The sequence below is a fragment of the Pieris rapae genome, chromosome 2 (genome assembly GCF_905147795.1).
Source record: "Pieris rapae chromosome 2, ilPieRapa1.1, whole genome shotgun sequence".
NCBI classification, from domain to species: Eukaryota; Metazoa; Arthropoda; class Insecta; order Lepidoptera; family Pieridae; genus Pieris; species Pieris rapae.
In genome coordinates, this window is record NC_059510.1 from 9,879,284 (window position 1) to 9,893,261 (window position 13,978).

The window sequence follows — 13,978 nt, forward strand, 5'->3', positions numbered from 1 at the left end:
CGGGTTCGTTACGCCATGGGTTGATTCGACGATTCAAATTACTCTTCGTTGTATACCGTCAAGTAGAAATTGGAGAGCTCTCGCCCAGGGGAGAGAACAGTACCTACTCCATGTGAGGCCGAAATTGTGCTTTAAAGAATTGCATCATTCATATACAATATATCAATATAATATATAATAAAACAGTTAAATAGAATAAGTAGTGAAACATGATCTTGGCAAGTGCCGCATCCTCACAGCGTTGCGTGCACCAAATATTGCCTATGATTGATCGCATTAGGACATTATCGTGTTGTGGGTAAGATAATAATACAATAGGGTATAGTATAATAATGTAGGTTATAGTTAAAAGACAAATATTAACAAAATAACTTTATTTGCATAAATATTTGTACACTACTTGCTACCAACACGTGGAAATTGAATATTCGGTCATAACAGTGAAATAAAATTAACATTTGAGAAGTAATCAGCTCAAAGATCTCTTATTAAGAAGTTAGCTATAACTTCTGATTGAAATTTTTAAAAAACAAAGTAGCGAAGTTGAACCTTTAAATACAATAATTTAACTACCTTAAAGATAATTACTAACTCTGAGTACGGCTGACATGCTGATTCAAGTAAGCACTTAGTAAAGTTAAAGACCGAATAACATTTAAAACACTACAATTCACAAAACTTTCGTCGAGGCTCGAGGATTCAAAACTTAAATATGAAATAGTTAGAAAAATAGAATTTAATATTGACTAAGCAATCACACAAAATACAAAATTAGGTACTGTAAACATTAAAACAACTATAGGTGTCATAAATACAATAACATGTCATAAAAAAATAAATAATTGCAAATTCAACAATCTTAGCGCTAAAATAGTGTCTCACACTTATTTCATCCGGCAGCCGACGGCGACATATTATCTGTAGCTCTAACATGACTTTGACGAAGTATTACAAAAAAACTTAGTCCACAATTTGTATGTAATAAAATTAAATTTGTCGTAAAAGCATTTCACAGTTTTTTTTTTATCTTATATACTTGTCAAAGACATGGCTGGAATACTGTTGTAGTGATAAGCACAATCAGTAGCGTGACGATCTCAAAAAATTATGGCAAAATAATTTATATCGTATTTCTTTAAAATTAAATACAATAAAGTACTTACCAACCAGGTAAGGTTTTAATCACACAATGTCTCAAATATAACTTCTGATTTTACAGATTAAAATAGCTTCCACAGATTAGGAATAATAAACACTATAACTAATCATTTTCTTTGGTACAAAATCTATGTCGAATTTAAAATTAATGCGCTGTGCACAGCAGACAAATAAACACGAATGTCAACTAAAACATACAACTTTGGTTTTTAGAATCTTGTCTAAACGATTAATTATGTGATCAATATTTCCTTAAGTATAAGTTAGCTTCAAATATACGCTTATTAGAATATTTTTTTATCCAAATATGTGTATTTTAAAATTTAGAAACCGTTCAACATTGCTTTTATAATATTCTAAAGCTAGATTCGATTTATTATAAAAAAAATAATTTCCCAAAATTTTTTTTATACAACAGAGGCAAAGAGGCTCACCTGATGTTAAGTGACACCGCCGCAATCATGATTAAAATTGTTCATTTGATGCTAACTCATACTGGACATACACACTTTACAAAGCTAGGCCGTCTTGTAAAACATCATCACATTACAAAAATTACATAAATCTAAAAAAGGCCCAAAATTTTATCTCTTAAAGAAAGCGAAGCCAAATTTAAAAATTTTAAGTACTAGCGCCTTTGAGCCTCTTTAGCCTAATTTCGACTAGTAATTGAAAATATTTACAAAACAAATGTTTCGTTTTAAATTTGAAATATCTCTTATAAATATGAGAAATCTTATAAATATTGAGTAAGTTTGCATTTTTAAATATCTATTGTAAGTGCATAAAATAATTCTAGTAATGATATAATCTGTGATAATTCGCGCCTAAAAATACGCAGACGTGATTTATAGACATAACCACAGATGCCATATATTTAAAATGGGAATCGAATTCAATGTGGTCGACCACTTTTCCCGCTTTTCTGTGGACTGCCCGGTACTGAGGTTGAGCGGGTTAACACCGCGTATTCCAGTTGAGGTTTCTCTGTCGGACTCCTTTTTAAATATTCAGATATATGCTGCACAATCAGATCGATGGCCACTGAAAAATTAAACATTATAATATAAGTTCCGAAATGTTTATTTGTCGCATTATATAGAAAACTAGCTTATGTTTTAAAAATACATAGACAATTTAATACTAGCGATTAATAGATAACTAATTACAATTATCGTAATGATATATACAAACTCCATATATCCAAAATAGATTTTGGTTTGGACTTTCGTTAGATTAACGACTGTATTGATCGATTTGGAAATAGAACCCAGTATAGATTCTTCATCTACATATAAACTGTGCAGTTAACATGTCGTTCAGTTTTCTAACTAATGTTTACTAGTTAAAGCTAATAATAATATCCAATTATAGCTTAGACTATAGCGAAGTTTGTTACGTGTGAATGCTAAAATTCAACATCCTTTACATGGCGTGTTTAGCTAGTGAGACCTAGATACAGACTGAGAAGTCTAGACAAACCTCTAGTTCCCGGTTCAAGCCCCGCTGTGAAAATAAAATTAAGAATAATTGCATGTCATTTTTAAGAAAAATAAAAATTGATAAGATTATAAGTCTATAGTTTATAATATATAATAGTTTTATTATAATTTTAAGGCAAAAGTTATTTAAATATAATCTCAAAATTATGAGATGTCTATCTTAGATGGTCAAAAATTGATAGAGTAATGTTATTGGGTTTGGGCGTTAAAACTTGTATACACGGCCCTTAAATCAGTGCCGATATCGCGATAGTTGCTGTGGTGAATTAGAAATCAGTAGCAAACTCTATAATAAAATTTGGATACGATCTTCCTACAGACGAGGCTTTTTAGGGCCGTATGTAGACTTTATAATCAAAGGGACATGATTTTAACATTTCCAAATAGAAAAAAATGTTTCACTTGCAAATATTTATTGCTTATGCACTAACATACAAAATATACTACATAATACATTTCGTGTTGTTTTTGATGTCGGTTACAATATACCAAGCATACAAACAAATTGGCTTTGAGTAAAACATATTTGCGATAACAATTGTACTAATACATATTCGAGACTGTATTTATTATATAAATGCATGTATTATTTATATATCGTTGGTAATTAAAATTAACTTAAAAAACCTAAATAATAAAAATTAAGCAGTCACTTGGAGGTTTCGATTAATTTATTAGCACACTGGAATTGGGGGAATCAGTCCTTGCAGTAAAAAGCCAATAGACAAAATAGAGCAATACACATAGATTATAGACGGTCTCACACAGCTTTACGTATTGAAAATTACAGACATAGCGAGTGCATAACGATTAACAGATGGCGCTGATGCCAAGAGGTGACAATGCAAGCATAAAGTTCATACATCATAAATTCCCTTTTAAACCGAAAAATTATACGGCGGGCAAGAAGAACTGGCATCCTTCCAAGAAATTTGTATTGAATGGCCAGTTATTTTAATAGATTTACCCATCATTTTAAAGTATTTCGTGGGCGATTACGCATTTCAATACATAGTTATTGTTAACTAAAATATTCTTGAACATAGTCACATACATCTTAAAAGTATTGTATAAAAATATGATACATAAATGCTGTAATAATTTTACATTCAGGCTTATCTATATATTATTATAACGTAATTGATAAATACTAGGATTTCCGACCAAAAATTCATATGATAAATGCGATATATACGATCTTATTCGGTTTTTATGTCAGGTTATAGCCAGGACTTTACTTGCCGTGTCATCTACTGTACACCTCACTCCCATTATCTCATTTTACATCATTAATGAAATGGTCTAGTGTCTACACTAGGTCTTTTACTTACTGTAAAACCGATGCACACAATTTGTACGTAAACTCTGATTCCGTAGAATTCTGACATTTCATAAGTGTTGCTACTAAAACAGTGGTCCACCAAAAAAGGGACAAATTTGAGGCCATTAGAGGGTAATAAAAAAATGAAATGCATCGTATTTTTATGTAAATCTAAATACTCAAGTGACCTAATACAAAAATAACAAATATGTCAATATGACGAATAATACATCGAATTAAATTAAATGACATTATTTTATTCTTTAGCTGGCATCACTGTCTACTAATTCCAGGTTTAGTAACCTTTGAAAAATGTTGTCTTTACTTGTGCGTTTTTTACTGTTTGTTACGAAAAAGTACGTAATTATCACTCGCCATAAAAAGCACTTTTAGTTTTTAGCACCGCGCTCAATAAAATTGATACATTAACTACAAAATAAAATGTTTGTTCAGACTTGTATTGAAATTGAAAAATGTGCCCGGCCAAAAATTTTTCTAATCACATGTCAAAAAATGACAGCTGTCAGAATTCTTCGGAGTTAAAAATCAGAGTACAGTTTACTCGTTTACTTCTTTTTATTCAACTCAAACACTACGAATAAGGAATAGGAACGTTCCGAGTTACGCTCCGTGATTCAGAAAAATAACGTTTTTTAGTCTCAAATAGTACCTATAATCTTTTAGTGCACTGTAGTTGTACGACTATGTATTTGTGTGTTGTTCCCACGAGAATGTAAGTGCGTGCTCCTTATTCACCAATCCTCCTGTTGATAGTGGAAAAATCTTTGCTTTTGATTTATTTTATGACTTAAGATGTCATGTGGAACATGGAAGTGTGTAAAACAAAAAAGTTGGCGATTAAAAAGAGTGACGGGCAGTTTTATGCCAGTGCATTATGTGCAATAAATGCAAAATTAAAAGCATTTAATGAATATTTATTTTTTGACGTTCATAAGTGTACATTGTTACCTATATGAATCTAATATGATTTTGATTGTTTGTACTTAGCGTCAAGAGTTGAGCCATACTTAGCGCTAAAGTATGACTCATCTGTCAATACCGAGATTTTGACAATCGCTAAGCAGTAAGTCTGACACACGTGCATTCATCACGATGTGAATCGTACAGAGAAGCCGTACAAATAATGATAAATTCTCTAGACCAATACTGAATCATTCTGAACTCCAAAATAATTATCTTATCTCTTTTGATCGGAAATCATGTATAATATTACAAGTCCAAGTTATCGCCTAGTTTAAGTTTAAATTCCCAAAAGTTATTCTTAAATAACCAATACCAAAAATATGTAAGCTGAATTCAAATCACCAATAAATTAGGTAATCAAAATTTGTTTAGTGCTGTTTTGTTATCATACAAATGATGTAAACAAAAATCTGTTGAGATAGTAAGAAAGCTTATAACATATTTTTGATATCGGTAACCTACATATGAGCACAGTATTAGGTTATAAGTATTGTTAAAATGGTTGACACGAATAGCTTTATGTAAAATTCGTTTCAAAGTATATAAACGTAAAAATATTCGTAATATTTCAACATTATGGGAAAATAAAGCATAAAGCAGTCTCGAGAAAAAGTTATTAAAAAATTCGGTTTTGTAAAAACAATTGTTTAATTCGATTCAAATTCAACGACTCTAGACGCTCCACACCATACCTTCGCCAAGATACAATTTTTATCGAAATACGGAAATCAAGAGAGATTTCCGATTCTAATTGGTAAATTTTAATAGTTCCAGATAGCTACAGAACTATGTAACAACGTAAAAAAGATTAAGCATTATAACCTTACCCCGAAAAGTAAAAACTTTTAATTATAAACGTTAAAAACATATAATTATTTTATATAATTTTAAATGTTTCCTATATAATTAAAAATAATGAAGTTAAATAATTATAAGTTTATAACAATACATAGCTTCAATCTGGTAAAAAAACTGTTTTCTTAGTTAAACTGTATTATATACATAGTAAAGCTATGTTAATAAAAATACAATGCTATATTACCCCGAAAACTATTGGTTGTTTTTTTTTTAATTCCATCATATTGTGTGCATATAACTGTCGCCATTTATCAGAATCCTCAATATTGCCATACTCAGCCAAAAATCTCGTCAACAAATACGTCATTCGAAACTGCGTATTAGAACTGTCATTATACAAATCAATCATTACGTGAGCCATAGATAACTCATATGACCATAGATACGTCAATGGTTGACATTAAAACCGCGCTTATTCCTTGATTTATACTCTATGCACTAACCTAACACTACGCTCATATGAATTTAATACAATACTCATCGGCTAAGCGTATCTTCCGAGCTTCCTGAGAGGCGCCTGCCGTCTTCGTCGAAGCCATTACAACCGTTGACACGAGGTCGTTTCTTGTACATAATGTCCCAAATATGGTGGACAATTAAGTCAATAGCCACTGCAACAACGAAATTACTTATATAGCAGCTTAGTACATAGCCGCTGCAAATCAGCTCCGACAAATAAAGTGGTAACGGAATCGAGAATTTAATGATTTTGATTAAAACCCGCGTTTTTAGTTTCATTTTTTTTAACTTTACATTAACAAAAATATAACCCATCATTTTCACCTTACTACCAAAAAAACCCATTTTTTATCACGATATTAATACTGTAATATTATTTATGTGGCAAAATAGTTTGCCTTTTTTGTTTATACACAACATGCCGACTTATCCAAAGATGTTTTTCAACTCCATTGATTTGTAAATTTTAATTTTAGCATGAGTAGATTATTATTTAAATTCTAATTACTGAACCACGATTTACCTATTGAAAAAGGCATGAAAAATTAAATTTTACTAACATAGTCATAAATATTACTTTACTAACAATATAGGTTTTTTTTATTAACGCTATATTATATTGATTTACTATTTTTTGATAAATTGCTACCACTTTATTCGTCGTCGTCGTACGTCAATTTATAAGAAAAACGCTTATTGCAGTGGCTATGACAGTGTACTCACCTTAGAGAGGTATAAACGTTCTTGTAAATACAATCAAAAAACACACTAATAAAACGATCGATAGAAAAGAAAATGCTTACCTAAATTGTCGGCTCCGCGTGGAATGATGACGTCAGCGAATTTTTTGGTCTGAAAATAAAATTGCTAATCTGAAATTTCACGTATCTTTAGACCTGAATTCACTTTGATTTGTGACTAGTGCAGGTGTTTAGTGATTAGGAGAACTAATCATCCTCAATAGGCGGATCCACAGAGAGCGAGCAGCCTCGCGAGGCATTTGCCGCGCGAAGAAACATATCGCGAGGCGGCCGCGTACGGTAAGCCCGCTTCAAGCTCCAGAGAGCGCGCGGTAAACGAATGAGGGGCCTTTTAGCAAATCAAAAAGCCCGCACTCGATGGCTCGGGCGCTAGGTCGCTCGCCTGCGGCAACGTGCGCGCTTGTCTTGGCCGAGGCACGTCCACAGTAATCGACCTGATTCGCACGGCAAATGCCTCGCGAGGCACGCTCTGTGTGGACTCGCTAACACGAATCAATGCGCTGCAAAGTGAATACAGGCCTTTATTGTGAGGATGCTTCTTGTTTTCATACTTTTTTGACATTATTGCTTATTGCTACATTTTTGAATCATTTAAAGACAATTTTTAAACTAATCGATAAATATTTCAGTTCGATCTTTCGAATTGGATCGATATGCATAAGCAGGCCTCTTTTGTGGGCAAGCTAAATTTTATGGAGATAGTAAGACTGTGATTCGAAAACGAGAATTAAAGTGAACTATGATTCCCGGCCCTGGATAGACGTTGGGCTAAGCTTCGTTTTCGAATCTTAGAATGTTCTGGAATCACGTCTTTAAACTGCTCGGCTTAAACACGCCATGTATCACAACTTTTTGTATTTTTTAAAGGTGTTAGGTGTCCATAGGCGTTGGTGTACTTAACATTAGATAATTTATTTATTTATTTATTTCAAACATACACATTATCTTTACAGCCTATGCCAATACGACAATGTGGAGAAACATTTAATAAAAATATAATAATGTACATAAAAATTAGACACATAATTTACACAATATCGCTACTGTGAATTCACTCTGCGAACATATAAATATGTCGATAGTATCGGAGACAGCATTTAGTAAGCGCAACGTCCTGGATAACGGGGATCTGTGCAACAGACTAGTTCTTGCCTTTGGTATCGCAAATAACCTTCGCTGTCGCCGTCGCACATATCCCATAGGTACTAAGAAGCCCAGTTCCTGGAGTACACTCGGGTTACACACTATCCCCCTCAAGACTTTCAGTACGTAGTAGGCCAAATGTAAGTCCCGTCTGGTTTCCAATTTGTTGTACCCCACCATCCCTAATACAAATAATGTTGGGTACATTAAAGGATAGTAAGGATAGACGCCATACAGCCATAAGCTTCCTGTGCGTTTGCCTCCTATTATATTACAAAAAAAAACTGGCCACAATTTTCGTATCGGCTATTAAATCGCGCCTTTAATGTGTATTTATAACGGTTTTTTAACTATCGTGTAAATGATTTATATCAGGTATGGGCAACCATTGACATGTTGAGGGGCGAACTTTAGCCTGCAAATACGTTTGCGGGCTGCGTTTAATAGTACTTAGTGCATTTTAAGTAGCGATAATTTTTGCGATAGATAATAGGCATTATATAATATGACAATATGCATATAATATAGTACAATTTATTAAAATAACAAAATGAAATCTAAAAAAAATGGTACATTATAATTAAATAAAGAATTTTCCGAATATCATCAGGTTTGTACGATGTGTTGATTTATTCACTCTCATAAATGAAAAGAACTGTTCGCATTTATAAGTACTGCCAAACGCACTAATCAATCTTCTTGCAAATTTTCTAAGCTGCGGAAATTTGTTTTTCTTACGTAATTTTGTTGTAGAAATATTTTGATGAGTCTTAAGAATTAATTATTGTCTGAGTCAAAAACGAATTGGTTTTTGACACATTGTACTTAATTTTTGAATCTTATTTTTTTAATAGCGAACACAATAGTTACGAATAATTATATTAATTTCACATACAGTTCCTTTGTTTATTTAGTAAAGGTATCTAATACATTATACGTTTTAATACACCTTAAAAATGAAAATTGTTTAATGGATTCTCCTTATACATATTTTCTTCAATGGATCGTTTTTTCAATACTTTCTAGGTTTTCGGCGGAAAAGGTTTAACGATTCCCGAGAATGAATTAATAATTAAACAACAGAGATCACGTGTAACCGTTTTTAGCTCTCTTATTAGCAATATATCTGAAGCCATTTGGACCTAAAGATAGAGAAAGAAATATTACTCACCGGCAGGCAAAACTCTTCAAACGCTGGTTTGACGAAATTCATATACTGGTTGAGTACTTGCTCTAAGTCCCGTCCACGCTCCATTATATCACGTGGAACTGAAAAAAAAATCACCTGCAATATCTGGCTACTTGATAATATACACCCGTCAAACGTCAAACTCAACTTTAGGTTTCAGAGCTGTCAAACCATTGTTTCCAAAATGAAATTTGATATGTTTGACACCGCTCGAGATTTTTGTGATTTGAGGTACAATTTACAAGTTTATTTTTATTTGGACCATAAGTTTAATCTGCGGATCTTGTCAGCATCCTAACATTTTAGCCCACGACCTAACAGCTCTTGCGTACTCTCACCTTTTAAAATCCTGGACTATTGATTGGAAATGTTCTTAGGAAAAAACTGGTATAATTTTATTTTACTTAAGTTTTTAAGCAATAAATATTTTACATTAAAACAAAGTTTTTTAGCTAAAAGATCACGTCCATAATCTGCCGTCTTCGTATAGGGCTAGCATGTACTCCCGTTCACTTAGCCAAAATTAAAATTAAATAGAGTTCTCTGTGTTAGTGTGGTATGGACAAAGGCTCGACAGACCATATATTTTTAACTGTTCTTTAATTAATGACTCGTTATTTGACCATTTTCTCCAAATTTCCCTCGTCCATGTAACCTTAACTCCCTTCTTTCCCTCCCATCCAGCCCTATCGTCAAAATTTTATGGAAATTTATTTCTGTTAATAAATTAAACTTACCTTAGGATTCTCCCCTCCATAACTTATAGTAAAATGTTAGCCTCTTGTATACATTATTATATATCTGTGTGTGTTGTCTTTTTTGTGAAATAATTTTCGTGTACGGTAACTCTGTTTAGATTAAGTTCAATCCATAATTCCGACTGAAGGACTATTTATCCACGGTTATGGAATAAATTTAAAAAATAATAATCAACCCATTAAATCTATCATCACCCTGTTAAGACTTAAAACGCGACATTGGCGGAATTGAGATTTTCACAGAAGTCACCATTAAAAATAAAGTGAAGTAAAAATTAATATGACATTTGCATTTTGCCTGTTTTTATATGACTGATTGTGCCGATATTTTTAATTAATCGATCTAAATGTGAAACTTTCTTTGCATATAAACGATTTATTATAATTTATATTTGTATACATGACTTGAGTATGTGAAATCCAATACTAACAAAGACGTCACTTTGCGCTATTTTCCATATAGTAACAGTTGGAGTGATAGCTCATGCTAAATATTATATTTTACTGCCTTTTAATTACCGAAGTCATTAGCAAGCCCATTTGAATCTCTAAGTAATTAGTTACAATTAACATGCCAGGATTACGAGGCGCAATGATGTACTGCAATTATTGGATGTACGTCATAGATATATTTTAAGACGTTAGGAAAATTTTGCCTTATCTGCACTCGGATGTATACAGTAAATAATATTGTAATGGCGGAGACCAAGAAAAGGTGGGCCGAGGGGCAAGTGGAATGCGGCGTAAAAAGAAGAAATATGGGAAACACCACTCACCTTTAGTCCTCAGGCACTTCACTTGTCTCCGTGGGAGAAGACCACGTATAGAATATTAAGCGGTAAGTACTTGGTACTCTGCGGTAGCGGAAACACAGTAATAGAAGTGAGCAAGCGTGACCTCGCGACGGCGGTAGTGGCTTCTCTCTGAGGCGCGGGCGCAAGTTTCATGTCCCCTCCTTCCACACTTTAATATTGAGAGAGAGAGAGAGAGTGGTGTTTAAGGAACGGGTGCGGTTGGGACAGAAAATGAGGACAGAGAGGACTAAGGTGATTGGATGGCGTGAACAAATATGATGCTGTTGGTTGAATTTTAAAGACTTAATTTTGATCACTTTGTGTGTATTAGGCCTAGGTAAGTCCTTAATTAATGTAATAATTGTGCCTAGTATTATGAATATAAGACAATAATAATCTTATATATATAAATCACGTGTCACGTTGTTTGTTCGTGATGGACTGCTAAACTACCGAACTGATATCAATCAAATTTGCACACCGTGTGCAGTTTGATCTAACTTAAAAGATAGGATAGCTTAAATCTCAATTTATTGCCGCAATATTATTTTATTGCAAATATTTGTTTATTATTTGATACAATTCTAACAGATGGCGGTGTGTTAAAAGTACCTACGATTCACATAAGTTCTCCTACCGTTTCCCTTAAATAGTTTACTACTATGTAATATAACAAAAACCGCAGCAACGCTTGGCCAAGTCTACTAGTAACAATATATAATAGGGGCTAAGTATGACTCTCACATGTCAAAAACCTATTGGATTTTGATCTATGGATGACAGTCTCATTTCTCAATTAGCCCCAGTAATTTTTTAAACAATTATTTACTTACCTTAAGTGGTCACTCAAATCTTATTTATTAAATTAAGTCGGATTTATCTCTGTAATTAAACTTATGTATGCACTAATTTCTCTTGGTTGTGTTTTGGTTTTGTTGAAAAGTCATAAGTATTTTAGGTATACGATAATGGTACATAAACATAAAAGCTAGTTGAGTTTGAATAATTACTTTATATTGAAGCTTTAAAATTGGATTTATGTGACCTATAAAAGGAATCATATACTGATAATAAAGTTTGACATACCTCTTCTGGCCAGTCTTGTATCTGAATCTGTGTCAACAAAAAGTTTCATGTGGAATAGGTCCCTTACTTCTGGGAAGTAGAACACCAGGATTCCCTCAATTAGCACCACATCAGCTGGGTAGATGGTGTGTGAACGATCACTGTCCAAAATTATATTATTAATAAAATATCATTTAGTGAGACAACAATTTATTCAAGTTATATAAGTAATTCATAAACTTTATAGGAAATATTGTTTCCTGGGCAAGCAATAACAATTATTTAGTTATTTCATTTCAGACCATGTTTATTTAAACAGTAATGATACTGTTATACTTACTTAAAATGATTATAAGTAATATATTTATAAGTAAGTTGTTTTTCGTTTAGCTTACCTTATAGAATTGGTAACATAGTCATATTCAGGAACTTCAACTTTCTTGCCAGCAAGAATTTCTTTTAATATTGTCAATAGTTTCTTGTCATCAAATGCATCAGGGTGATCAAAGTTGAATTGACCTCTTTCAGCCCGTACCCTCTCGGATGGTGTAAGACTACGGTAGAATGAGTCTTGACTTATGCATACCACTCGCCTTTCTGTTTGTTCCTTTTGTTGCTGGCCAAGCTTCTCCATAATTTTCTGGCATACTGTTGACTAAAATTAAAGATTAAATACTTATATTATTTTCAATTTAAAATATAAGTTCAACATTAAATTCAAATAAAAAGATTATTGTAAATTTTTTTACTGTTACCAATTTTAATACAAATGTTCATGGTTCATTGGTTCAATATTAATAATCTTTGGACTAGCCAGTTGACATAATACTTTATTAAGAATAGTCTGCTACTACTTATGCATGAAATGAGTTCTTTTGTATTGTTTTTGAAATACCTATTAGTTTGAAATATTTATTTATCCTATTTATTAATCAAACTTTTACTTCAGAATGTTAGAAATGATAAACTAATCCTTGTGCATTGAGGATAATAATTAAACTACACAGTTTAATTACTATATTACACATATTAACACTAGTATAAACAAGATTTCATAAAATTTGTTATGTATTCAAATCTCAAGACCTGGTTCAGCTGATTTAGTATAAAAAAACTTACAGCTCCTTTTAGCTTTATAAATGTTAGATGGGACTATTTGCGAATAACTATTTGTGCCTTTATTATTGATTAATTACAGAGAGAAGTGAAAACAGCAACGGAAGTTACTTTTAAACAATGCTCATTGAAGGTTATATCACATTTTTTACAAACAAAGATCTTTCTCGGCAGTTTGTTTTGTATATACACCAAAAATATCAATACGTAAAGATAAATGAGAATGATATTATGCAACTCATAAGTGCCATACAAAAATCGATTGATTGGTAAAATAATTAGTAATAGATTGCAGTACTAACCTTGCCGCTAGCAGTACCTCCGGCAACACCTATTAAGAAAGGAGTTTTGCTCTCGAATCCATTGGTTAAACTATAATCTGCGGGTTTTTCACTCATTTTGTACGTAAAAATATATCTGCGCGTTAATCTTAAACCTAAAAATCCACAACACACAGTTGCACTTCTTGTAATAGCAAACATTGACATTTATTTTCAGAGTGCTGACAACTGACAATACAAAATGTTGACAGCGACAATATCTGCAGTGGGTTGCAATTATTAAAAATATCACTTCTGACTAAGTTATAATACTAAATGTATATTATTATATACTTCGTTTTATAATGTGCAGAAAAACTCTATTTGCGTTTGAAATAAAATGAAATCGTGTACCTATTTGCTAAGACCAAGATTACAATTAGATAGATTTATTATAAAAATCTGCAAAATCAGCCATTCATAAATAGGCATGCAAATGTCTTTAAATTTGTCATTTGTCATTTAATCAGAACATTAAGATCATGTCATAATAAGTTAAGTTATTTAGAATTGATGTCAAACTTATGGTCTGAAAAAAGGCGGGAAACGT

The 13,978-nt window shown here is 32.3% G+C and overlaps 1 protein-coding gene across 2 annotated transcripts; it reads right to left on the reverse strand.

Annotated features, from left to right (window-relative positions):
- Positions 1 to 359: 359 nt before the first annotated feature.
- On the reverse strand, positions 360 to 13,609 carry LOC111002089 (uridine-cytidine kinase). 2 transcript variants are annotated; one of them, XM_022272194.2, is made up of 6 exons: positions 13,411 to 13,608; positions 12,388 to 12,647; positions 12,014 to 12,153; positions 9,358 to 9,455; positions 7,086 to 7,134; positions 360 to 2,202 (listed from the first exon to the last, which is right to left on the reverse strand). In XM_022272194.2, exons 1-6 carry the CDS (start codon positions 13,594 to 13,596, stop codon positions 2,054 to 2,056), a joined length of 882 nt encoding a protein of 293 aa, XP_022127886.1. In that variant the 5' UTR covers positions 13,597 to 13,608; the 3' UTR covers positions 360 to 2,053. The 2 variants fall into 2 exon arrangements, with proteins under 2 accessions (XP_022127886.1, XP_022127887.1); XM_022272195.2 differs by lacking the exon at positions 360 to 2,202 and adding an exon at positions 3,057 to 6,434 and having other exon boundaries at positions 13,411 to 13,609.
- Between the last annotated feature and the right edge of the window lie 369 nt (positions 13,610 to 13,978).

What these genes read in the sequence shown, in the direction of transcription:
- LOC111002089 (XM_022272194.2), bottom strand. Translation starts at nt 13,596, where the DNA reads ATGTCAATGTTTGCTATTACAAGAAGTGCAACTGTGTGTTGTGGATTT. An exon ending in TTGAAGAGTTTTGCCTGCCG is followed by an intron (nt 7,135 to 9,357) that starts GTGAGTAATATT and finishes TTTTATTTTCAG; the next exon opens with ACCAAAAAATTCGCTGACGT. An exon ending in ACGCGGAGCCGACAATTTAG is followed by an intron (nt 2,203 to 7,085) that starts GTAAGCATTTTC and finishes TTAATTTTTCAG; the next exon opens with TGGCCATCGATCTGATTGTG.